The 27871-nt window shown below is 33.9% G+C and overlaps 2 protein-coding genes across 2 annotated transcripts in view; one reads left to right on the top strand and one right to left on the bottom strand.

Annotated features, from left to right (window-relative positions):
* Positions 1–398: 398 nt before the first annotated feature.
* Positions 399–18238, top strand: LOC132560277 (uncharacterized). Its single transcript, XM_060224939.1, has 19 exons — positions 399–872; positions 4433–4558; positions 7937–8208; positions 8589–8900; positions 9537–9599; positions 9786–9851; positions 10083–10157; positions 10424–10669; positions 10954–11205; positions 12239–12499; positions 12745–12990; positions 13224–13412; positions 13994–14218; positions 14835–14963; positions 15963–16166; positions 16533–16734; positions 17057–17152; positions 17392–17493; positions 17857–18238. The coding sequence occupies exons 1-19, from the start codon at positions 399–401 to the stop codon at positions 18145–18147; spliced, it is 3831 nt and encodes a 1276-aa protein (XP_060080922.1). The 3' UTR covers positions 18148–18238.
* A 6573-nt stretch (positions 18239–24811) lies between these two features.
* The window catches only part of LOC132560264 (gamma-aminobutyric acid type B receptor subunit 2-like), a 40517-nt gene continuing 37457 nt past the window's right edge, over positions 24812–27871 (bottom strand). The window contains exons 16-17 of the mRNA XM_060224926.1: positions 27233–27384; positions 24812–25634 (exon numbers count right to left, since the gene is read on the bottom strand). Of these exons, the coding sequence (XP_060080909.1) occupies positions 24812–25634; positions 27233–27384 (975 nt within the window). The remainder of the gene's footprint in view (positions 25635–27232; positions 27385–27871) is intronic.

Genomic DNA, 27871 nt, shown 5'->3' with positions numbered 1-27871 from the left:
CATATTTTCCATCGCCTTGGCCTTCATTCGGCTATATAACTGCTTTGAAACATTGATAGAGAAAACTGACTGGTCATTACGAGACAGCAGACGGACCGAACCATATAAGTCACAACGAAATATATACCTGATTAAGTTATCAAAACCTACATCATCAATCTGAATCGATAACCTGTTTATAATTTAAAACCCTGGGGTAATAGGCTTTCCTCTCAATCACATCAAAAGCTCAGCGCACACTTATAAATAATGCAAGCATTGTTGTTTATGAACAAGGTAACATCGGTCACATGCATATGTTACAGCAAGCTGATATCTATAGGGAAACTGTGAGCACTGGTCTTTCTGTAAAGGCCCGCAAAGACAATTCAACTCTGTCCATCGGGCTATTATCGAGTATGAGTATGACAATGAATATAAGACAGAGTTCTATCGAACTTAATTGTTCTAAAGTTATAAAGAGGCAAACATCAATGGATACATCAGCCTCTTCGTGTTATAAAAAGAAACAGCTGGTGGTATCCAAGTCTGCTAATGAAATGACATTCAATGATACCAGTTCAAAGCGACAGGAAATCAAAAGACAAAATTCAACTGGAAGTATATCTAAAGCAACTTTCCAAAAACAAACCTCAACGGAAATATTTACATCGACCTCCCGTCATCTTCGAAAGGATTCTTACATTGTTAGGACCGACAGAAAAAATCCTGATATACTCACATGTCGTGTTTGTCAATTTCAGATGACCATCAATTCACAACGATTATTTGAGATCCAGGAAAGACTGGAAAAGTTACTGACAGAGAAGAAAGTTCTCAACTCCAAAATAGTTGCCGAGTCTTTCAAGAATTTCCAGACGCAAGTGACAAAGGTAAATATACCGCTTATATTTTAATTTTCATATGACTTTACATTAGCTTCTTCAAGAACGTACATAAGTTTCATGCCAATAGAGAAATCTGTCTATTCACTTGATCCTCTCATTGTTGGTTACACAAAACGTTCCCGTATCTCATAACCGATAACATCATTGTTGTCTTTTACGGATTTGTACTGATTAAATTTTGCATGTTGATGACACAAGAGAGGATGGAACGCCTCTCACCTCGTCTGATTGCAGAATCGGTCAGACAATTATCTCATCCTGCTTTTTGTCAACTTAGGATAACAATAACAATATTTGGATCATCGAGCAGTTATAAAATGACACTATCTTAACATATAATTATAAAAGGACTACTACTTTAAGCAATATATCTATGTTATATACAGTTGTTTTATTAACACTAGTTCCATTCATATCTGCATATAGTGTATAGCAGTAATCAGTAATGTTAAAAACATACAAAGTGAAAAGGTGAAAAGCGAGTCCGGAAAAAATATCAAATGCCTTCTGTATATTGTCTTAAGTTATACATTTCATAGCAGTATCTTTTCTTTGTTAGTTTTATATATACAATAGGGTCAGACAACCTAGACACAGAATAATTTATCAGAGATGTAAGTACATGAGTATTTCTCATCCTAGAATGGCACTTCACTCTTCTCTTTGGCTTGTTAAGATTGATCTACGCCTTAGGATATAAGCACTTTCAAAGAGATTGAATGTGTGCCTCACGTGTCGAGATAGGAATCGGTGCCCAAGGAAATATTGATGTTAATATAAGGGGCAATGTCGATGTCGCCAGGATCGACGTATACTGCTTCAATGTATATTATCAAATGCAACTGATGACGAATCTTATGCTTGATATTTAAAGAAAAAGTATGTTTAAAAATATATTATGTGGCAAAGAATACGTTCTTTACACAACATGCATGCGTAGATCATAGAAGTGATAACATCACTTCAAAGCCTCAGGTTCTTCATACGATAAATAGTGACACTGCGCTCAGATGCGCCCTTGTATGTTTTGAAATTGCATCAATTTTGCAATAAATTCTTAATTTGTATACTAATTTACATAACAGCCATATATCCGCAACCTTGGCGGGTTTGTACGTTTTATGAAAGATCTGTAAGTGTATAGATGAATAGAGAATAACCAAGTCAAATACCAAGCAGCTGTAACATATTAGATAATTTAAAAAGCATACATATGCTAAACTTGATTTTTAAAGCAACAATGTAGCTTATAATTCATCCTTTTTCCTACAAGTAACTGATAAGTTGGAAGCAAATATTGCTGTGAACATTTCCCGTATGTGCTATTTAACTAAAAGATCTGACACTTTCATTTATCTGAAAGTATTCATTGATATTTATATTGATGATTAATAAAAAGAAACATATAACTGAAAAAAAGGATATCTATGGTAACAAGTAAAAAAAACTTATTTTTTCTTTTACACCAAAACATGAGGAAATCAAAATAGTGTGACGGTTTATGATATCGATAAATCGTGTTCTTTTTATTTTGATGAAAAGGTATCAAGTGCCTAACTGCTGTTGTACATATATATATTAGCGGTTGTTTTATTTTATCACTTTTTGCGATGGAAACATTGCCTTTAAACTTGGAAATTTACGCGAGGGGAAATTTACGCTAATTATGCGAAGGTCGTTAGATCGCGATAATTTACCAAGCGGGAAATATTTTGTAAGGTGCTTAAATTTTATAGACGTGATAGAATGAAATTTGATCCCGAAAGTAACTCCCACGCGTATTGTTTACCAACAGAAATCGCCAATTACCTACCCACCACCCACCCCAGTAAATGATTGATGTGCCTTTAATTTTTACATACTATGGTTGTACCAAACGTAAATAAAGGTTTGATTTTGTTTGTTTGCATTTGATAGCACATTCTCTGTTGACATATTAGAAACACTTCGAACGGTGTGTTTTCAAATGTTGTCATTAGATATAATGCTAACAATAAACAATCATATATAGGAGTATCATGAAAGCAACTGGTATACGAAACGCATATTTGTAATTTGTAAATTACTTTATCTAATTTCCCTATTGAAATCATATTCCAGATGCTGATACGGAATATTTACATAATGATTCACCTTTTTTGCATTTTGTAAACTCTAATGTTATAATATCAGAGTAAAGGGTGTTCTATGTAATTATTTCCATGCCAATCTTTTTTAAGACAGGTAGAAGCGAATACCTTACTAGAACAGTTCTTTATGGTATGTTCAATCTCTGTCTCTCGGTTTGGCTAGATTGTTTCTTGTTATTCTGTAACTAGATATAGACACAGTCCATTTATTTTCAGGATTGACTACATGTATTTGACGTTGTTTTGAAATAATGCAATAATGCGATTTATTTTATTTAATGAATTTCGATGCTGGTGCACCAGTACCGCTGGTTCAGGGTGATTAATTTTTACCACTTTCGATTTTCTCCAGTTACCACTTAGATTTTACCCATTTACACCATTAGCGGAATGGCGAGCCCTACAAGGATGAATAAGTTGTGTGGTGTAGTTTAATTATCAAACTCTATTGTGTCTTATTATCTATTTATATGAAAAAAGGTACTATTCACTTATCTGACTTTTGTGCAATCTTCAAACAAACCCCATTATCTTCCTGTGTCTCACTACGGCATATACTTGCAATACAGTTTTTCTAACAGATCGAGATCATAAAGATGCAGGTTGATGAAAATTATGGGAAAGTTGTACGGTTGTCATAGTGAAAAATATTCTTTTCTTTGTGTGATATGAAGCTAGGTGTGTTTGATGCTCGTTAGTTTGCTTGTTGGTTCCGTTGTTTTTTACCTTGTTCTCATTTGAGAACGTGACATTACTTACTTGTATTGACCACGGTTTACATGGCGTGTGTCGTTGATGAAGCAGAAAACGCCTGGTCTTATTTTCTTCTCCGTATCAATCTTTCTTTTGTTAATATTTTGCTCTAGTTTTATTGCATTTGAGTTTGTATTATGATTATGTTGTCATTTTGGTATTTTCTTGTTGTTTTTATTGAATTTGAGTTTTGATTATGATAAGGTGAACATCTTGGTATTTTCTTGTTTTTAAGGTGGGGTGTTTAAAAGGATGTTCACGTCATCGAATTTATATCATACAACATCCTTTAAAGATGAATATTATCTTCTATTGTATTATTGTTTTATTTTGCAAGAAAGGAGGCCTTTCCAACTTGTCTTCTTTACTTTTTATCTATTGTATTAAAAGTAGTCTCCAGCTTCATAATCATTGATGTCGATATATTTTACACACAACGTAGGTTTCGTCTCAGGCATATAAAAATGACATTTTGATTAGAACATATAAGAGAGTACCACGTTATATACATGTTAATGTTTTCCGTTATATACACAAACCAACGTTCAACTGGGAAACACTTTTCATGTTTTTAAAGATGCAGAAAACATAATTTATCAACGAATCGAAAGCATATTGGTCAATTATCGTCAGCTATTTCAACAATATGTTGCTCTATTTTAGATTCGAAACAGACAACCTGCAGACATAAAACCGGCGATTCGTCGTCTTGAAGGTTCACTGAAAAGTGAAGGCGCCTACAAAAATGTCAAAGGAGGATTTGAGTCTATAAAGTTAGAAATAACAGAGGTAAGTCACTATGTTTTATTCCACTCCATCTATTCCCTGTCCTTTTCTTTACACACAAATGAGTTTTATTAGTGGAAACTTATTCATGCACCTATTGTTATTTAGGAATCTCAGATTAATAAAATGGTGCTCCTATTGTGGATTTTTTGGTTCATCCCATTAGATATCTATTTTACGAAGAAGTATAAATTTAAAGATGTGTTTTTATCGAACACCTTAGCACTTTAACAATCGGCACGATATCAACACGAAGCAGTTAAGGAAATAAGCTACACATCGATTTATTTTTCAAACACGTGTTGTCTCTACTTTCCTTGTAGCTTTTGTTTCTGTTTTTTGTTCATATATATATATATATATTTAATTATATACATTTACTTCACTTGTCCAATGTTACATCAGACGTTATCGCCAACAATAAAGCAAAATGCAACTTTGAAGTTTGTATACACCGAGAACCCGCATTACGTACTCATTTATATTTTTTATGTATATAAAATATATTTTCTAATTTTTCATAAAACGTTAGACGTTGTTATTCTTATACACCTTTGATACTTGATTCTATAGTCACAAACCCTATATGATAACACGGTGCTCGCTGAATATCATCCAATAAACTAAACGACCCAGTAGGCTCACCGAAAATCATTCCCAGGTCCTAAATAGTTAGGCGCGTTCGAGTTTCAACTATATATTGTTTGGTTTTGAGAAAATTGCTTATTTTATGTATAATCTCACTCTGTGGTGATTCGAGTATTTGTAAATATTGTTTATTTGTATACTGTTTCTGTAGCTTTGTATCATGCTAATTTATTTATTTTTTTTTTTTATTTTTTTGAAAAATTGCCTGATAAAAACTTTTCGAGACAAACCCAGACATAAATTCCTATCTTATCTCACTCTCGAAGATAAATATCGCAGGGTAATAAGCATTTCTTCATACCTTTTATAAATCATTACTTATAGTCTTATAACACATACCGACCTAACAATATGAATATTTTACCCTTTGTTGTCTACATTCTGTTTCTGCTACAACCATATGGATAAATGAATAGCATAACGCAATCTTTTAATAAACTAAACTTTTTTAAAACTTGTTTGATAAAAATCTAGAATTAAATACAGTAATGTGAAATTATAAAGTAAACTGAATTGTACAACTGTTTTGTACTTTTAGAAATTTTGAAACCTAGAAACCAGACGAAAATCAAACATCATCTAAAGAAATATTGAAACTGCTTGCACTAGTCCGATAACTTCTTCATGAAAATGCTAACATTCGCTTTGGCGTATTCCGTTGATACTTTTCAAATGCAGGAAAAGTGTGTCCATGTACCTAACATGTCCGCATTATCTTTCTTGTGTTGTTTATGTTCATGACGACGTCTTCCAATTTTTTATTTATCCATCTGTTTGTCATTTGTTTTAATATATTGCGGTTTCCGTCGTATTCACTTTTGTTAAAACCACCCATTTGTATCTATTAAACTTTGTATTTAAATTTCACGCCAGTCTTTGTCTCTGTGTTGATGCCGTGGTACACTTTATATTGTAGTATCGTATTGAATTTCATGGACATGTATTATATATCGTATTTCAAATTTCATGAAAGCACAAGCGATCGATTTCCCTGTAATTGCTGAGGTCCCACATTCATTTCGAATCTGCAGTGCTACCATTTTATTGCTTCATCTGATCGATGACTTCAATACATGTTTAATAAATCAAACTTATTGTTTCGTATTTGAAATATCTTTAGTGGAACAAATGTAGTGTGCCATGCTGTCACTAGAAACCATGCATATTTTTATATTAACTGTTATCAATGCTCTGACAGGAATTGGAATTTGTTTACTGTCAAGGTGATTTATTCACATTCGTCTGTCTAGATATTCAAAGTATAGACCTTGTTTTATGTCACTCTTACTTCATATTTTATTTATCAAAACGGTTCAAGTTGTATGCATAATTAATCAACATTTGAGGACAAGTAATTGTTGTATAGCCCATTTTTGTTTTACCACTATATGTAGGATTTTAGATGAATTTCCATTTGATAAACGAATCTATGAATTTTCTTTCCCATTTTGCGAGCTGAAAGGAGATGAAATTCGTAACGAATTTTATAAATCATATAGCAAATGGCATCGAATTGAAGATCCATTTCATCAAGATCTGGATTAAAACAACATTTCTACGTGAGCCTTCAAATCATGTTCGCTCTATATAAATGTTGTTTATTGTTACGTCAAATTGCAGTATGTGAATGTGTGACGTCATTTGATCTTAAAGTAACGTTACAATAAGCAACATAATAAAATCATGACTTGGATATATTCACCGAAAAGCATGAAAACATGAGATAAAATGGTATATTGAATGAGATCAAATTAAGAAGTGGTGTGTTATTGTCATAGAAAAAGGAAAGTTGAATGAGTCGAGTACCAAACATAAATCATTAAATGGCATCAAGTCTAGAGTGAATGTCTCTTATAGATCAGAAGTAAGTTACTGCTTTATATTTTGCATTTTACTCCATAGACACAGCTGAGCATAACAAATAATATATCATTCAGCACCTCAAACATTACTGTAACTATATAAGTAGATGTGTATTTATTAATCTTCATATCATGGGTGAGACATTCCACTCATTCAGCCGATTTATTATTAAAGTACACCAAATGAACCGTGACCAGTACATTTATAAGTCTATAAGGAACATTAAACACGACAATAGTGAAAAAATCTATGATCTTCGTTTTTGTCTCATATAAACACATTAGAGCACAGATAACGAAAACGACCAGGCGAATGCAATTTTTCTCGGCTAGACCTTGTACCCTAGCATTGTTGGTAAATACTCAATAGATTTACTAACTCCATTTAAATCATTAGAATTTGACTTTGTCCAATAAATAAATTGAAGTCTGACCTTGAATTAAATGCGTTTGTGTGTCCCGCTGATAGTTGTCATTTTGATGTATGGCTTGTTTGACAACCATACACGATATATGACTGCATTCTGTGCAAGGCATTGAGGTCATCCTTTTCAATTTTTGTTTACAGAGATATGCAATTTGTTTATCGAACAGACGCCGGTTTTATTAATTAAGGTATAAATGCTAAATCAAATAATGCAACGTGGAACAACTGTGTTAAGTGATATACTGCGTCATTTATTGAATTAAACGATCAAATACGTTCATCTGCTGTTTGCTACATTTAACTTTACATTGTATATTCAAATTATGTCATCAATATCAACATGCATATTACTTGCCATGGGAATTGAATTGAAGTTAACATAATGACGAAAAATACAAAAGGCAATGTTTTTTAGGAAATTTATCTGTCAGAAATATATTGCAGGTCGTAGAACGACAGGAGTATGTCACGGATAAACCACCAACCATTTTGACGTCACCTACTAAAGTCCCTGTCAAATCGCGGGACTCGGTACCAGCAACGTCACCAAAGCCGAGTAAAAAACCTGCTCCACGGGCGACAACTGTGACATTATCACAACAGAGAGACCGCGGAAAGCGTCAAACTATGCCCAGCATACAGAGACCGGTTATAAAAGAGGAGGCTACCAGTCTTTCGCCTAGAACTATACAAACAAAGACACCAGCATTGGAATCGTAAGTCGAGAGGTCACTCATTCCTAATCCCCTTGTTCGTAGCAATATATACCTTTAGCCTGATTTGACCGAAACAATTCAAAACAGATGGGTATTTGGGATGATTTTCCAATGTATCTGTGACCTGACATTTCAGGACATACTTTTATCAGATCAACTATGATATACTTAATGTAACAGCAGTTTTCAAATTACCTAAACAAGTTAAACCTCCTCTTAAGTTCGAGTTGTCCAACCTGCAATTCGTTAGACATCATTTCTGTTCATCGAATTTTACTAAACAAGATTAATTTTAAAACCAAATTTTACAGAAACCTTTAACATCACAGACATATCTATTTACAGCGTCATCTTAAATGTTTTTAAAACACGTCTTTCAGAAAGGACAAGGATGGGAAATTGGTGAACCATCAAGATATCTTATCACTAAACAAGACCATATCCAAACTGTTCAATCATCTTGCAATTGATAAACCGGGCGTGACGGATTCACCGCCGGTCAAAGGTCAACAACCGGTAAAATCGCAACAGAAGCCGGTATCAACTGGTCAGGGATTAGCAGTCGCAGGGAAAGCACAAAAAGGTAGCTCTAAACGTGACGTGGACGATTTACAGGAACTCATAAACAAACTTAAACTCTTTGAACAAGAACTGCAACGGAAACGGACGCAGGAACACGAGGAAATCCAAACGTAAGGACTTTAATTTATATATGAAAATTCAAATAAATGTTAAACATAGCACAACGAACTACATACAATGTAATCAACTAATTGAGTAAAACTGTATATTAAACGATCCTATATGAGACACAGAAGTAAACAGTACTTTGTTGATACAGAGTTATTGTTAGTCCTCCTATTTGTTTATTTGGTATCCTGATATACTGTAAGTTTTTTTCGTTTTTTTTTTTTAATATCTATGTTAACGTTTGCATTAACATATCGATTGCCGTCGATATATGAATAAACAAAATACCCCTTTCGAACATTAAGATGTTTGTTTGCTTGTAAGAGTTTCCGTTATGAGTATATTTTCCTCAGTTGATGGTTGCTGTCAAGTTGAATTAACTTCTTTACTGATGCGTCAGCACTCTTGTTTTAATCAGTCAGCTCGTAGAATCCTAAACATAACGAGGTTTTTCAGTCGTCATAGTGACTTCTCTGAGAAATATACCATTTTCTTCGATGTGAAACTGGACGTGTTTGATGCCCATTAGTTTGTGTTTTGTATATACACATAGTTTTCAAGACACGAAGATTTAAGGCATTAAGTAGATATTCAAAACTTCAGTAATTAATTCACCTTATATGGTTTGAATCATCAAGGTTGCAGTCAGAGCTCCAAAAATTGAAATCACAGCTGAAAGAACAAAACGGACAGCTTCAACGGTATGCATTATTTCATTTTAGTGTTATAGTTCCCTTCGTTAAATATCCAAAGAAAATAAATGTTAACTAAATATCCGAAAGAATAGAAGAATAGAAGCTAACTGGAGTAAATATAAAACCATTGAATTATTTTACTACTTTTGTATTAAATGTAATTGAAATATATTGTGTACACTGCTGTTTTAGAATTCGGGGAACTCACATGATAGCGAACAAGGCAAAGGGGAAACACGTAGAACTACTAGAGGAAAGGTAAATATAGATCTTCATCCATCGGGTTCTGTCACAATTGAGACAGCAAGTAAATCAAGTAGGATTTAGGGGTTTTCAACGCTCTTCATACATACTGATACAAATTACAACCAAATTCAGTTATATGAACGGTTATGAAGGTCAACACAATATGTAGTCTAATTGTATGTATATATGTGTGTGTGTTGATTTTAATGTCACATCGTTTATAATGTGGGTATATATATTCAGGCATATGACTGAAAAGAAAGATATAGAGGAGAAACTTCAAGCACTAGAGAAAAACATCAAAAGAAACCTCGAAGTGTAAGTATGCATAAAATTGTTCTTATGTTATCATTGATAAATTGTCATTTGTAAACGACTGAAATACTTAATTAAAGAGCTTATATATATATTCATATTGATCTGTAGAGTTGGTACATTATCTCTGATCTTTGTTCGTATGTAGAGACGAAATAGGCAACAAGTCATTTAACCTGTACGTAATACCTGATATATAGTATATACAATGGTATAACGCCATGATCACAAACTGTATTGCAAGTACGCACCTGTCGTTAACATTACAGGACACGAGAAAATGATCAAATCGAGGAAACCAAGCAGGAGCTATATAGACTGAAAGTAGAAATCGAAAAGCTTCATAGGCTAGCTGATCCGTCATATCATGATGGGTTTACTCCAAGGAAAGGCCGGACAGGATTGAAATTATCTGAAGAGGACACAAGCTACGAAATTGCCGAAATGTTACACAAAATGGCTGTCATTCGCAACGAAATGCAAGGATTGAAGGATTCTAAAGCTGCTCTACAAAGGTACTTCAGATCTTATACTTGAATCATTATCATTTGCGATTATTTGTAACAAATGCTGATTTTGGAGCAAACCGTAATGAACAAGTGTTATCAATACATACATCTATACATGTGCATCGCTATCAAAGGATTTCGTCCTAATTTAGTGTAACGTTTTGTTGATTGTGTTTTTTTTGTTTTTTGTTTTTTGTTTGTTTTTTTTTTTTTTTTTTTTTGTTGTTTGTTTTTTTTTTTTTTAATTTAATCATCGAAGGTATTCTGTTGAATTATTTTTGTGTGTGTAGGCACGTTCAGGAAGTAGATGGTTGGGAATCGAAGTTCGGAGAAATTGAGAGAGAGCTGGAGACATTTTACAATGATGCCGTATCCGATTTGTCAGCTATGGAAAGGGAATCAGATCTCACAGGCGGAAATGAAAATCTACGTAGGAAGTTAACACAAGATTCCAGCTCCAACTCACAAGCGTCCAAACTTAAACTCAAGAAGTTACATACACTGTATCTCAACAGGCGCAAAAAGCTGGAAGGTGCCGAGAGGTAAGTATTGTCTCGAAGCGTTTTGAGCTTCTGTGTCTTTATTACATTCTACATTAAACACAAATCAATGATACATGTAGTGTGCTTTGATTTATAAAAAGGTCCGCACGTTTATTAGAAATGGAGGTTAGAATAAGTTATATGAAAGTAAATATTAGTAACAATGACAACATTCGAAGCACTTTACATAATCAATATGGTGATATCTTTACCACTGCATGATTTATCTACTGCATAATCTTACCAAAGGTATTTGTGTATTACTAGTTCATATCCAGCCAATGGTGTATGGATATTGCAAGCAATTTAAACAAATTGAGTTTTCCTTCCTGAATAGTGAAAAATTACTTGTAAATGATGACTATAAGTACTGTACTGATTTAGGATGACACTGAGGAAAATTGTGAACGTCAACAGGATAAACGCAACATTATATAACTATGAGTGAGAGCAGTTTCATTCTGAAATTTAAGAATGGAGATGTTTTTATATATACCGAACATACCATTCGTCGTGAAAATATGAACCATTTATAATTTATCTAAAATCGTTGTGGGGTGATATTTTTTTCTGTTCGTAAATGATGTATTTCTAAAAACTCTCTGAATAAAAATTCAATTTCTAAAGGGAACGCGTGTTAAGTTCATATGTTTGATATCCTCAGGTGTTGAATTGTGCGTTCTGTAACGTTTATGTATGTTTTTCATACATCTAGCAAGATTTCATAAATCCCATCATATTAAACAAAAATACAACTTCAGTGTTTCAAGTCACTGCATAATAATATCTTAACGAAAGGACTTAAATGTGGTAAACAGGCTAGCTACAATTTGCATTTACTGAATACAACATACAGTTAATTAATGTATAAATATTTAAATGTGTATTTCTTCCACGAGTAGATTCAACCTTAAAATTTTCCTAGTAAAAATAAAATACCTAAGCTAAATTTCGTTTATCCTAAACCAAAGAGTTTAATTTCTGAAAACAAACTAAACTAAAAGATGAATATCATATTTTATGTGCATCATAGATCACTGCGGCAGTCACATCAGGAACTGGACCTGAACAAAGCTAGACTTGTTAAGCTGATCGATTCTGTCGACAGAGTATATAGTGATAGTAACCTCTCCGACGACACAAACACAATCCCGTCGTCACAACGGGATCGCAGAAGTGGAGTCGAGTTATCATCACTGTCAGAGAAATCGGAACTGGATGATGAGTCAAAATTGTATGATTTAGCTATGGTGCGAGTAAATGAGCTCGCTGTACGGACAAAAAAGTATGATAGGTATGGATTTATTTGGATTGAAAATAAAAATATTTAGTGTTTATATTGACATACTATTTCCTATATTTTTAGTAAATATCGATTGAAAAAGTTATATAAGATAACTTATTTGATGTTTATGGTTTCAATTTTTATAAATACCTAAATATTTCTTTGAGTTATTCCCCTTCGCTTGCTGTTTAGATTAACAATGCTTTGATGTGCTTGTTGTGAACAAAGTAAAACTAAGATTAGTTTTCATACAGCTTGATGGAACAAAATGGCAAAGGAATGAAGGATCATGCAAACGATATGAAGGTCATACAAAGGCAAATTGACCACCTACATGATGCAGTAGTATCCACTGAGACGATGAAATTGCCCGACTTTACTACAACAGAGTTAGCTGACGTCAACTCGGTTTCCGAGTCTAACCAGGATGTCATTCGTAAGGTCATCCGAGTTGACAAAGGACTGCGATTGTCGTTAAATGAACATAATAAACTGAGAGAGTAAGTTTTCTTGATGAAGGTGTTTAATTGAGTCTCACAGTCGTATAAAATTGAAATGATATAAGATAACACAACACCAAAAAGTTTCATACGTATTATATTTTACAAAAATGTCAATTAGGAAGTCATTTACTCGTCGTAAGAATATATTCTGGAATGTGTATCCTTTATATTGGTTTTTCTATGTCTTTGTTAAAACAACTTCTGCTGAAATGCTATATACTTTATATTAGGCAGCTCAGAGAGTTTCAGAATAATGACAAAGTACTTGCTGATGTTGTACTGGAAACTGAGGAGTTATGTCGTCATCTCCAAGTCGCCATAAAGGACAGTGGCAATGCAGGCGTAAAAGTGAAATGCAACCTTACCGAATGTCGCGTTGCACTGAGAAAATTGAAAGATCAGGAATCGGAAAGATTAAGGTATTTGTTTGTATATATGTTTCGTAATTGTTGCACTTTTAATTGCTTCCCACCACTTATCTATCAGCAGCACAATCTACTTGATATCTCGTTAATACATCATCCCTGAGGGTTCAGCATTGTATGTAGATAACATTAACAATGTGATGACATTGAATATTTCACTAGGATCACTGTATTAGTAGTGAATAATCTAGATGATAACGGTGTGACTTTTGTTAGTATACTGATATATTACGCACTGCCTTCATGCAGTTATATTTCAAACTTAACTAGACTAGGTCTTGTTATATTGTCATAGACGCTTTCTGTTATATATGTCGGCAAATCATTATAGTAACCGTCTTTTTTTTTCTTTTGGGTATATTTTAAGACGTTTGCCCTAATTTGGCGATACTTGTGCTGTTAGATTAAATGTCTTTATAGTGTGTGTGCTCTTTATATTTAACTACATCTGCACAATTGTTGTGTTTGTGAATGCACTTTAAAAATGTTAAACATTGTTTATAAATGGTACTAACACTTAACTAAATATATTGATACTAATCATCGTGTGCACTATTTACTTACCCGTTAACCAGGGGTGTAGAGGAATTACACAAAGACTCCAATAAACTTATGGCGGAGGTACACAAATTGTATCTGTTCACGGACTATGGCATTGAATCTTTGGAATCCGATGAAGAAAAGACAATGGATTCACCAGATAAATCAAAAGTCGGTAAATTCCACGATGCCACAAAGCAACTAATCACCGTTCATGAGCGATTCAACGTTATACGTAGTATGAAGGCAGCATTACAAATGTGAGTGAAGAAAGAAACAATGAAAAAATTACAAATACAAACTGGGTCAGTTTATATTTAATTTTCGACAGTTCGATGCTTCGCTCTAAATATTGTCATTTAATGGTACATTTGTACAAACACCGGCACATTTTCCAGTTTTTGCTTAATGTTCAGCGATTCAATATGGATGCTTTGCTTGTAATTCTGAATTTTAATGTACTTGTTGTATCCTGTTTAATAAAGTTATAGTCCAAATCACTTTCGGACCTTCCTTTTACACTGATGTAGACGTGGTTTTCACGTGTGTGCTATCAGCATCTAATCCTAATTAATATTACTATTCATCTAACAAATACTCAGTACCATTTCCTGTAAAAAGTTGACAAATGTATACATTGAATTATATAGTTAGATTACTACTTATACAAACATACTAATGAAATTTTATCTTACGTTTTGTCTATCGGGTTCGGTGTGAAGTGCATTTAATCCAATTCCACATACTAAATCCATTTTATTTTAAACTATGCTTCCACTAACTATTAGATAAATAACGCTGTCAAAGGAATGGAGTATATTGTATTCAATATGAAAATATATAATACATACCTGGTATGTAATAATTATGCTACAGTGCTCTCAATGACCTAGAGAAACATGCCTCTTCGTCTCAGTCCGATGCAAAAGACCAGATGATGAAGTTGAATATGCAGATCACAGTCCGAGAGCAGGAACTCAAAGACCAGCAATCGGAGGTCAAAAGGTACAACTATACCGATCAAATCTTTCAATGATATAGTTATCAATGTCATCGCAATCACAAACGTTATATAGTGCTAGAATCATGACAGTGAATGTGCAGTTCTTTCATATTGAAATTCTTTAACCTACCTACTTAAATGTAGTTATCAAAACGACAGCCACGAAATGGCGAAGTGTTCATGTTGATGCAAGTGGGGATGAACTTTTATGAGCTAGACCTATATATATAGATTTGAGTAACTCATGAAAATGAGAAAATAAAACCTTATCTTTTACCCAGAAAAATGAACTGCACCAAGAAAATTTATAGCTTCATTTGAATGCATCCGTTATCTTATATCCTCAATTGAATCTATGCAGTTTCAAGATTATCCGTATGCAAAAAAGCATTTCGTAGTTAATGTAGGTAATCACTTGGTGACTGTCAAAGTTAGATTGTCAAATAAAGCTCATGTATCAGAGAGCACTTGGAGGGCAATTCGAATGTACATACAGTCGAATGATTACAATATATCGGATTCATTTGGGATTGATCAAGAATTACATTGTGGATGTTGTCGATAGACACCGTGGATGAAACCGTTCTCATGCTCAAGCATGAGTTTTGTGCTTTAGCCTTATGTTTTGTTTAAGTTAAAAATTAAAAGAATAAGACTGATTTTGCCAAAAAAATTTTTTTTTTTAAATTGGAAAGGACTTCAGCTGAAAGTTATATATTCAAGGTTTAAATTTGACATTTGTATTATTTCATATGATTTAGGTGAATTACAAAAAAGTTTGCTTGAGCACAAAATCTATGCTTGAGCATGAGAATGGTTTCAGAAATACGGGCCATGGTCTTATTTTACTACGTTGTCGGGAGTCTTCGTGTTTTTTCCTAGTTTTATTGAATTTGAACTTGGATTTTGATTATGTTGACATGTTATTTTTTCATGCTTATATGCTGATATTTTTGTATTCTTAACCTGTCATCAATAATCTGACTCCATGATGCCACTAGGTTACGTGAAGAAGCAGAACATGATAAAACAGAAATTTCTCGTCTACAATTAGAAGTGAATGACCGATTTAAGTCTACACTTTCTGCGTCTGACGAGGAAAAGGTATATCTGAGAAACAAGATCGATGATGTCCAGAGAAGGTTGGATATTGCTGAGAAAAACCTGAACGAGGCAATGAAGGAAAAGTACAACCTTTTGACGAGGTGTGGATTATTTATAATTTACTTATTCTTTCAAAGACATCGCATTGAAAACTATTTTTAATTATATCAATATTATATCGATATTAAGAAAAAATATAATTTTACAGTAATAACTATCATTGATATTCAATAACATTAAAAGGACTTGACATACAGTTCATGGGTCATTCATAATGGCGCGATGTAAACGGTAAACGTTAACCTTTCATTTGTAAAAAATGCGAGAAAAATCATTTATTGATCTTCCGTAAACAGGTGTATCCTAAACCTCGTGTCAGTTTGGCTGGGATTCTAACCAATCAAACTCATTCACTCGATATCCATGTCCATGACCCATATTTCGTATTCTTTTAATCTTAATCACAGGTTGAGCGTTATGGCTGGTGCAAGACTAACCGACGATAATCCATCTATCATTGACCTTAGTGACCCCTTTAGGCCATCTAAACTGGCAGAGATGTTTTCTAGACTGTATGATGATGAATGGACAAACGCCTACGAGACCTTAATGAACCAGTTCTCTCTAGAAGAGACGGAAGCGATACAACAACTGCTCTCTGTTGTCATGGTAATTGAATCACGTATATTTAGTTAATTTTTGCTCATAGCTTGATGTCTCCAGCAAATTTTTGATGTTAGCGTCAGGAGATAAAAAAGATATTATGCAATATCATAATTTCACATTTTTTACAGAAATGTGAGCGGCTCAATATTTTTTCTCAATTCATTGCTGAAGACATTTAGAGGAATACCAATATATCATGAACAGTCGTCTGAAAGTCGATATTAATCCTAAGCTTTGTTGATATCAAATAAACTATCTGATTAACTACGCAAAGTTTGATGTAATTTCTACAAAGTAAACAATATTTGAGGTTCCTTTCTCACAGGGAAGTTTCTCGTTCTGTGATGTAACTGCACGGACGCAGATGACAGACATTCATAAGGTTTTATTCATGTTGCATCAATCGGAGACATCTAATGCCGTAAGTTTACAAGTAGTTTATACTTCTTTTACAATATCTAATCAGTCAATCTTGTTTTACCGTTAAACGATACCTGAAAAGGCGAAAATTTCATTATTCGTAAGTCATACACAACTTTGACTGGAAATGTGTAAATTTCTTTGAAAGCTCGAACTAATTATGAAAGGGAATCTACATATTCTGTCGTTATTTAGCGAGACTTCTGCAATATGTTTATTGTTCTGAATAAATATGTTCAGAAGGTTGAGGAAAAGACGCAGCAACTGTCAACAGTGGATAGCAAACAAATCAGAGAGCTCCGAAAGTGGTGTGCTCCACAGGCAACTGACACAGTAGCCCAGGTAGAGTGTAGAGTTTATTTTATAGTTTAAATGTTTCATCATTTTAAACGGTCAGCCCAAATGACACAGAAGCTAATATCACTTCGCGATAAAAATATTGAAATAGATACAATATAGGCCAAATACTGAAGGAAACTGCATCGTCCCTCTATGGCTTACAAATGGTGTCTTGGGTCTAAAAACTGAAATTACAACCACCATCGTGCTGAATTTTTAATTCAAAGAGAGTTACAGGATAATATCCATCTATTTTAATATACGACAAGACTTTAATTTGCATTTTATTCTTTAGTTTTGCTTCGTTGTTTATGATAATTTTCTGAAAGAAAAATATTACCGAATGCTATATTTGAAATATTGCAGCTTTTCATTAATGGTACCCGTGATACAAAATGGACCAAACAGCAAGTCGATGCGTGTGAGCCATACATCAACAAATGTGTAACTCTGTGTTGGTTAATGAACGTCCAAAACCCTCCTGTTTATATGGCCAAAGACGTTGAATCAGGTGACCCGTTTGATGGAACCAGACATAAGCATTACACGCGGATGGGCACAGTGGTGGACTTTGTGGTTTGGCCGACACTCCACCTCACAAAACAAGGCGCGGTACTGTGTAAAGGCGTTGTACAAACTAGGCGCCAACTGGAATAGATTTAACAGAAGAACCCTGTTCAGCACGCTTCAATGAGATTACACATTATGTTTTACTAAGTGTATTGTGCCATGTTTAAGTGAAACTATTATCTATGCACCTGTATGTCGATTCGTATTCATAGACCAAATTGATACTCAGAGAACTTATTCAGAATCTCTTTGTGTAAATGTCAGCTACGCAATGACCATGTGTTTGTAAAAGATGTTAGTTATGAATGACAACGTACATACAAATGTAGCCTGTTCCGCTGACATTAGTAGCATGACCCCTAAAACATCAACTGCATTTCCAAAATAGATTATTATCAAGTTACTTGCTATATCCATCATACCATGCCAAACATCTATCAATATTATTTCAAAGTCGAATATAACCTTTTATTGTAATTATTTTCCACTGTATTCATCTATTGTTCGAAATTGGTGCATGTGACATTGTATGTTATTTAATATCTAACTAAATCAGACAATATTTCATTAGATTATGTGGGTTGTATCAGATTTTCAATATTCTGTTGCCGATTTCGATTGGCTGACGAATTTCATGCCTTCACGATCTGTGCTTAGATGTTGACATATAACTTGCGGAAAGTTTCTAGTAACCAACCATACTTACTACCGACCATCGAAATTCATGATTCATTTTAGACTATTATTGTCCGATGAAATCACAATAACTGTCATAAAACTTTAAGTTATTCAACATTGTATTGCATTTCTCTGAACCAAGTTTTATTAATCTTATCGTCTTGTTGACGTTGATATTGAATTCACACCCACCCGAGTTCAATTATTCGATTACGGCATGCAACCACGACAATTTAGAATATCAAGGATGCATTATTTGTAGATTGAGAAGTCACTATAAAAATATTCAGATCATCGCACTTGTCAAACGGATAAGTCCCTTTCCCTGTTGGTTACAAGAAAACATTGGGGTAGGCGGCCGATGTATCAAGGGACCATTGTATCACACATGCACAATATTTGTTCTTTTAATATCTGATCCTAACAAATGATATTTGTGTTTAAAGAGGATCGTACTGTCGTTACAACAAAACATCGAAAAGACACGTCTATGTACATTTTCATACAGACAGGATATCGCCCACGTCATTAATTTTAAATCAAACATAAATCGTTATCCGTCCAGCCATGTTAATATGTCTTTCATTCTATTAAAGATTTATTGTTCACATACTGGATTTTGTGTCTTTTTTATTTATATTCGAAAACTGAATCATGATAATGTTAAAATGTTTCATTGATAATGCTACTTTCATAGCATCCATAAATAGTTGTAGCAAACGTACTCAATTACCTGTTCGTAGCATTAGGTAAAGTTCTCATATTATAAGTGTCCCATTCTAGCATTGGAGTACATCATGACAGTTTCTAGTGATTAAAACAGAAACACAAATGATAGAATATATCATTTCTTATCTAAATACATTCAGGCTATGAGGTCGTAATTACTTACTATTTCAATTTCTACTCAAGTGTTTAAATTGCTAAATAATGCTTTCTTGTAATTATTAATTCTATGATGTTCGTAAAACTTCCCCATTACTTTTGTATCAACATGTCAGTATTTGAAACCTTGTCATTTTACAATTTCTTGCACCAAGACCGTAATAATTGGAACATGCTTTTGAGTATCGGATAATCTGTGACATGTGAGTTTCCTAGGTTGAGGACGTAGCAATGTTGCTATCCAGAAATAAAAAATTCATAAATAGGGAAATTGAAATAATCAGGCAACAGTTTATTGGAAAGCTTTCCATGTTGGTTTCCATGTATGAAAATATCCCGATAAAGCAGCTTATGTAAGAATTGATAAATTCTGAATGATTTTTACACATTTCATTGAATTTGTCTCATGATCACAAGTCAATCCGTCAACTCATTAAAATGACAGAAACATGTTTGAATCTTCACATGAGAATTAAAGAATTCAGATACACGACAATTTAAACAAATTCCAGATACGTGTTCAAGTACAATATTTTTGAAAATGTATTGATTAAAGGGACGAAATTATTAGATTTCGTTATTTCTATCAACGTGTTTGATTTCGGGCAAACATTGTAATACTTAGAATTAGAGAAATTGATTATCAGCTTCAAATTAAAGATAGTCGATGTTCGTTGTTGTGTCGATAACATATCGCTGTTTTGAACGGAGACAGCTGAATTCATCACGTGGCCTTTCGGAACCTCATTTTCATTGGCAGCAATGTTTCAATTCTTACTTTGTAAAATGACCCTTTGTTTCACGCAATACGCGTGACAGAGCGAAATAAATGAATTAAAATTAATCTTAAATCTAAAATTGCATGCGCAATGACATTATTTACACTCTCCGAATGATAATAATATGAATTAGTGTTTGGTCGCTCCTATTTTATTTCAATTTTTGTCGTTGTTGATAAAATCCTTATGCAATCTTTGAAATATTATCATTAACCAAAAGTACACAATTTTTGATAGGTATTTAATTGTTATAATGATTTTTTATCAGTTTTGAGATGAATGTCTAACCATTGGGTCTTTTTAAGAGAAACATTTTACTTCATGATGATTTTTTTTTCAAAGTGCACACTATTTCAGTCTAATTTGTAGAAGCTTACAGTCACATCGTAAATATATGAATGTATTCCAAAAGAGTAAAGCAATTCTCGCTATTATTTTCAAAATATTACTTAAAAATTCATATGAAACTGAAACCACTAAGTACTGAAAAAAGTTTCCGGTCACATACAGATTAAACATAATTTGAAACTGATTCTGACTCGTAGTATGTTAGTATATGTAACAATGTGTCCTTCCTCTTGTCAAGGGTAATTGAGCATCATATTATAGTTGTGATATACAAATAGCATGGCAGCTTAACATTTTCATTACTGAGCTCACACTACTGGATTGCACATAGCCATCCAAACTTAATATCTACCATTGCCACAATCAGTTTTAGTAAACCAACTGTAAGCCTGAATTCTGCCATCAAATTTTACAGTTCTCGATACCTGTAGTTACATTTTAATTACATTATGTAGTTCGATATCTTCCTTATTCCTTAACTCTGTTTTTTCAACATATCCTATTATGTGTATTTTCAGAAAATATAATGTTTTCCGAGGTTTAGAAAACGTCTTAAAACAGTCTATAATTTTGATGTCAATGTCAGGATATTACAAAATCCCGTTGATAAATCCGATGAACAATTTAAATGATCAGATACGGATATAACATTTATTATAATGCCAAAAACTCATTCATATTGAAAGTCCTATTTTGTTCTGTCAGTAGTTTCTTTCTTATCCCATTTAATCTGATAATGAAAGATCCTGTTTTCCCTCAGTAAACTTTGTTCGTACTCGGCACACAGCTCTCGCCAGCCCAATTTACGAGCTGTCAGAAAATGACAACAGTGGAGACGTATTGGTCGAAATGTTAAGATTACAACTCTTCTTCTCTCTAGCCTGATTCCTACCGGTACATATATCCTAGAAAAATAAAGGTTAGGTCAGCGAACGAATGGGTGTCTTCAACTCTATTTTCTCTATTAATTGTATTTTTGATAGGTATTCCATTCGCGGTGTATGTCGATGACCCTTCACAATTGGCAGCATTCTGAGGGAGCTTAGCATGGCTCCAGATATGTCAGATTGAGGTTTATGTTGCGACGTCCTAACACAGTGTTGGTATTACGGTTATTGCCTAAAGTTATAGTCGACAGTCCTGTGGCATATATAAAGCTGCACCCAATTCGTTTTTTCTACACATACAAAACAGAAGTTAAATTCAGCCATTAATCACAAATGTAAGTCATACTTGTTTTTTCATAGATATGATTACCGTTTGAATGGAATAACTTTGTCAAGGCTATAGAATACAATAGTTCTTATTTATGTCGTAGTTTTGAATGGACAGTCTAAGAAGAAACTACATTTTGCGATCATATTTCCGTCTCGGTGAACCCAACTATTTATACTGTGATACCTTTTTCATATGGCATATATTTCTTTTACTTTATAAAAAATTTTCAAGTGCTTCGTACCAAAGGTAATAACAGTAAACGCCCGTTAGAGTTTTTAATTTTTACAATTACAGTTTACAATTGATTTTCGTTATTTTCTATGACACTGTTTATCAATGGAAACAAAAAAAAAATACCAAAATTTCAACTGAATCTTAACGCAAACTCAAATTCGATGAAACTAGGTCAAACCAACTGTTAACAGAATCAACGTCTAAATTCTAACTCCTTGATAAAACTAGGACAAAATATAAAAAGAAAGAATTATATATGGCCTACTGAAGAAGTACAAGGAGAATAAGGAGAGGTGTTCCTGAAGAGTAACCGTCTTCTGCTTCATCGACGACATCCCAATGTAAATCGTAGTCAATCCGAGTAAGTAATATCACATTACCAAATGAGAACAAGGCACACAACCGACAACGCAGCCAACAGGCAAACTAACAAACACGTCCGACTTCATACTGCATAAGGAAATAGGGCATTTCCCAATGAGGTCATGATGACGACTGTCAAACCCCATAATCTCGTCCATCCTTCGTCTCTATGTCTAGAGCATGTCTGTCAGTTTCCTGGTTTGTTGAATAAACATCCGTGTTATATCAATGTGGATACATATTTCACCATAATAGGTGGGTGTTAGTTGTAAAAACATCCGTGTTATACCAATGTTGATACATATTCCACCACAATAGGTGGGTGTTAGTTGTAAAAACATCCGTGTTATACCAATGTTGATACATATTCCACCACAATAGGTGGGTGTTTGTTGCATAAACATCCGTGTTATACCAATGTTTGATACATATTCCAACACAATAGGTGGGTGTTTGGTTATAAATACTCGTGTTATACCAATGTTGATACATATTCCAACACAATAGGTGGGTGTTTGGTTATAAATACTCGTGTTATACCAATGTTTGATACATATTCCAACACAATAGGTGGGTGTTTGGTTATAAATACTCGTGTTATACCAATGTTTGATACATATTCCAACACAATAGGTGGGTGTTTGGTTATAAATACTCGTGTTATACCAATGTTGATACATATTCCAACACAATAGGTGGGTGTTTGTTGTAAAAACATCCGTGTTATACCAATGTTGATACATATTCCACCATAATAGGTGGGTGTTTGGTTATAAATACTCGTGTTATACCAATGTTGATACATATTCCACCACAATAGGTGGGTGTTTGTTGTAAAAACATCCGTGTTATACCAATGTTGATACATATTCCACCACAATAGGTGGGTGTTTGGTTATAAACATCCGTGTTATACCAATGTTGATACATATTCCACCACAATAGGTGGGTGTTAGTTGTAAAAACATCCATGTTATACCAATGTTGATACATATTCCACCACAATAGGTGGGTGTTTGGTTATAAACATCCGTGTTATACCAATGGGGATGCATATTCCACCACAATATGTGGGTGTTTGGTTATAAACATCCGTGTTATACCAATGGGGACACATATTCCACCACAATAGGTGGGTGTTTGGTTATAAACATCCGTGTTATACCAATGTTGATACATATTCCACCACAATAGGTGGGTGTTTGGTTATAAACATCCGTGTTATACCAATGTTGATACATATTCCACCACAATAGGTGGGTGTTTGGTTATAAACATCCGTGTTATACCAATGTTGATACATATTCCACCACAATAGGTGGGTGTTTGGTTATAAACATCCGTGTTATACCAATGGGGATACATATTCCACCACAATAGGTGGGTGTTTGGTTATAAACATCCGTGTTATACCAATGGGGACACATATTCCACCACAATAGGTGGGTGTTTGGTTATAAACATCCGTGTTATACCAATGGGGATACATATTCCACCACAATAGGTGGGTGTTTGGTTATAAACATCCGTGTTATACCAATGTGCAGAAACGGGCCATACAAATTAATGGTATATTTCATATTTCTTTCATAAGCGTTGGTAATTTCCAAATGTTACAAAGCACTCGCTAAAACTTACGTTTCTTTGTAAAAATAACAAACTGGAGTGAAAAATATATTATGTACCACAGCAAATCGTTTGATAACCTCCATTTATCACTGATGACTTACGTGAGAACTAATTGACAACGAAATCAAATGTAAAAGAAAAGGTACTTCTATGGTAACAACGACAACCCTACGAAACAACTAAACAATCTAATAAGACAAACTGTGTCGGTATTTATATAGTCACTTTTAGAAGTGGCACATTCCAAATACACGAAGTAAATATGTTAACTAGAATAAAAGAAAACAACAACTGATTGAGCCAACATGTCATGGTTTCCATGATTCATATATATTTGCAAATATACTTTTTGATTTCCACATTTCAATAACTGACATAAGGTATTTTATTTTGAAGATTCAGCTGATAAACCTCGAATGTCATTGGGTTACAGTTACGGCGCAATGGAAGCTCGTGCGACCAATTTATGTATTGTTTATCATAACATTTGAGGAAGAAAAACTGTAATGGAATGTATATACCCAGTCACAAAATTGCATTTATTTAGTCCTGAAAAACGCGGATACATCGTGTGAAGTGTGATTATATCTTTAATGGCTAACTAATGCACACGTTCGTCATACATCTGACACTTCATATTCTAAATCGCTAAGAGCCTTGAGCTCGTGCTGTATTTTCACAAGGTCACTTTGCAGTTTGATGATACGTCGGCGTCTCTCCCTTGCGATCAAATGTTCAATATTCTGAAGTTTGGACACCGTTTTACCCTCTCTATCTTTATCTACGTCTGTTACCCGACAAAGGGGGAGATAACTCATGTCACCAGTGGACTTACACGGTCTCATGCAATCTCCTCGATGTATGTCTTTTGATATACATACTTTGGTGTTGCCTTTCTTAGTTTCACAAAAGGCTGTACTTTCAACGGAACTTTCATCGTCAGAGCAGGGCGTTATTTTCACTTGTAGATCAAAAACGTTCGATTTCCGACGACATTTTTTGCTTCCGTGCCTTGAATCGTCCATTCGATTTGGTTTTCTGTTACTTTGGCACTCTCGAGAACGTTCACAAATTGTTGAATCTGTGTTCCATTTTCGACTTATCGAGGATAAGTCTGTATTACAAAACGCATCATCTGTAACAATATCGATATCATTAAAATAACGTCTCAGTGAAAACTCGCTTTTAGAGGCATGAGAGTCCCTTGACATTTCACTAGCTGAAAATCCCCCCTTGCGGGATGGTGCTCTAAAGCTTAAACTCCGTCGCAATTCGGAAAGTTTTTTGGCTGTAGCTGATGCTGCTTCTCGTATGCTCATCCTCCTGACAGGTTTTGTGTTTGGATGTAGGGAATTTTGTACCGGAAGTACAAAATCGTCACCGGATGTTTCAGAGGAAAGACCAAAGCAAACCTCGCCTCCATCAGAAATAGAGTTGCACCTGGAAACATAAACACACACTTCAGTATTATAATAGTATAATATGTGTATATTACTTGATAATGACTAATAACAAACGCCTATTGTTATGATGATGTTCTACGCCGTGAGACACGAATATAATCCAACTGTATTTAAAAACAAGAAAACTTTATATAAAGTCTATTGAAATAAAGAGTACCGACATAAAAATAGAATTTTCATTCAATCCTGAAAGTCGATGAAACAAGGGCAAATGGTATAGGAATATTTAATGCCGGATTAGAAATGCAATTGGGTTTAATCACTATTTAAAAGGGAAAATATATTTTATCAAAGGCATTATGCCCCTATTGACATTTCGGTGACGGTTTCGTAGCAATGATACATACTCTTACGATGATTTCTATTTTCCACTCAGTGTATATTCATTTAGATTGCAGTTTTGATTTTTTTTTTTTTTTTTTAAGTCTGTTTGGTATTTTCATCTATAGAACTACACCCGTTGGTGTTTTAGGTATTATGTCTATTAATAGTCTCTGCTAATGTAACTGTCTTATTTTTATGTAATTCTCATATTTTTAATGTACGTTAAACTTTTATTAACCTAATGTTAAAGTTACTTGAATCACTCAAGACATGAAGTTATATATGTGAAATGACGAATATTATTGTAAATTATTTCAACAAAAGTGTGACTACATACAGCGTCGTTTTGAACAACAAACGTTATCGATTCTTGCATAACCATTACTATATAACATATCATTAACGACAATGAATTTATTCTTGATTAACATAACCTAAACAACAAGAAATATTTAATCAACAGAAAATACAAAAAGACAATAACCGAAATCATTTCTCTCAGAATGCATTGCGATACCAAACATGACACCCCTGTAAACGGCTCACGCCATTTCAGGATTATATGGAAACGTATTTGTGTCAAATTAAAAAGTAGTTTATTATCTTTCTGTTATGTTGTGTGTACCATTATTATTAGAATAAATGCTTGTTTATCTGGAAAATGATTAAAATACTTTATATGACAAAACGCATCATTGATTACATCTCGACAGTAATGGTAACAGTCACAAACGTTACTTTTACTTTTCAACTACCGAGTTGTTCTCGAGGTACAGGTTCATATACTGTGACATCGGTGATAACTGATGGTTATTTGCCTATAATATTGGCTGATTTTCCCCGAAAGCATAAATGATATTGCCAGAGCTGATCGATGGCATGAAAAACAATATATATGTGTTTCCTTCGCTGGTTTCGTCAGTGATGCCGCCATATTTTTGCCCGGCGTCAAGCTTTGACCTTTACCGCCATGTCTAATATTTGTAGTCCGTGAGCCGTTTACAAAGGTATGTTATGACTGTTATCTAACGACATTCTGGAAGAGATCGGAATCAAACGTGGGAGGAGAGACATTGTACGTAAAAAACAAATAGAAAAACCAAGATAACTGAAGATATATTGGCAATAAAAAATACGATAATGTCTTGAACGAACAAAAATGACCAATGAGTCAAATTAAATGAAGTGAAGTATGGTAAGGTTTCACTTAAGTTGAGCTCGTTTGTTTGATTTTCATTACATGACATGTACCTTTCTTGTTCCTGTAATCTACGGCGCTTAATGGCAGGGGAGGGATCAACGCGGGATTCCGGAAGTAAGTGAAGAATATCGTCCGTCAGCTTAGGAAATGGCTGGAGTGGCAATTCTAACATACGCTCCAACCTACAGATTTCCTGGTCCAACTGTAAATAAAGCCAAATCAGTGACTATATCTCGATGAATAATTTTATTCCGTTAGAAAACATATTTTTTTCAGAGTTAAAGTGCGGAGAAAAATGAATTTGGAGTTTCGATTGCAAAACCAATTAAAAGATACCGACATGTCAACAGAATGACATCGATGGAAACAAGGGATAATGAGAACAAAGGACAAACTGATGTGGAGACTCCTAGCAAAATAAAGGGCAATATAAGGAGTTCCGGAAGAGTATGCGATGTCGGCTTCATCAAATAGTTCCCATATATATGATTATGACCGTAAGACTTCACTTTTTTCATTAACGGCTTCAGATCGCGTTTATCTTGAATCTTTAGAATAAAACTTATTTTATCAGAACAAACGATGTATATACGTCGCTGAAATGTGTTCACAGATATCTTTGTTCACTAAAGCATTGAAATGCCTTGCTAATAAATATATTGTCAATAAAGACATATTTGTCAGCTATT

The sequence above is a fragment of the Ylistrum balloti genome, unplaced genomic scaffold, assembly GCF_031769215.1.
Source record: "Ylistrum balloti isolate Yb309-2 unplaced genomic scaffold, AGI_CSIRO_Ybal_v1 Utg371040, whole genome shotgun sequence".
Taxonomy (NCBI): domain Eukaryota; kingdom Metazoa; phylum Mollusca; class Bivalvia; order Pectinida; family Pectinidae; genus Ylistrum; species Ylistrum balloti.
The sequence above is the reverse complement of the archived record's forward strand: the minus strand, read 5'-3'. Positions and strand labels throughout refer to the sequence as shown.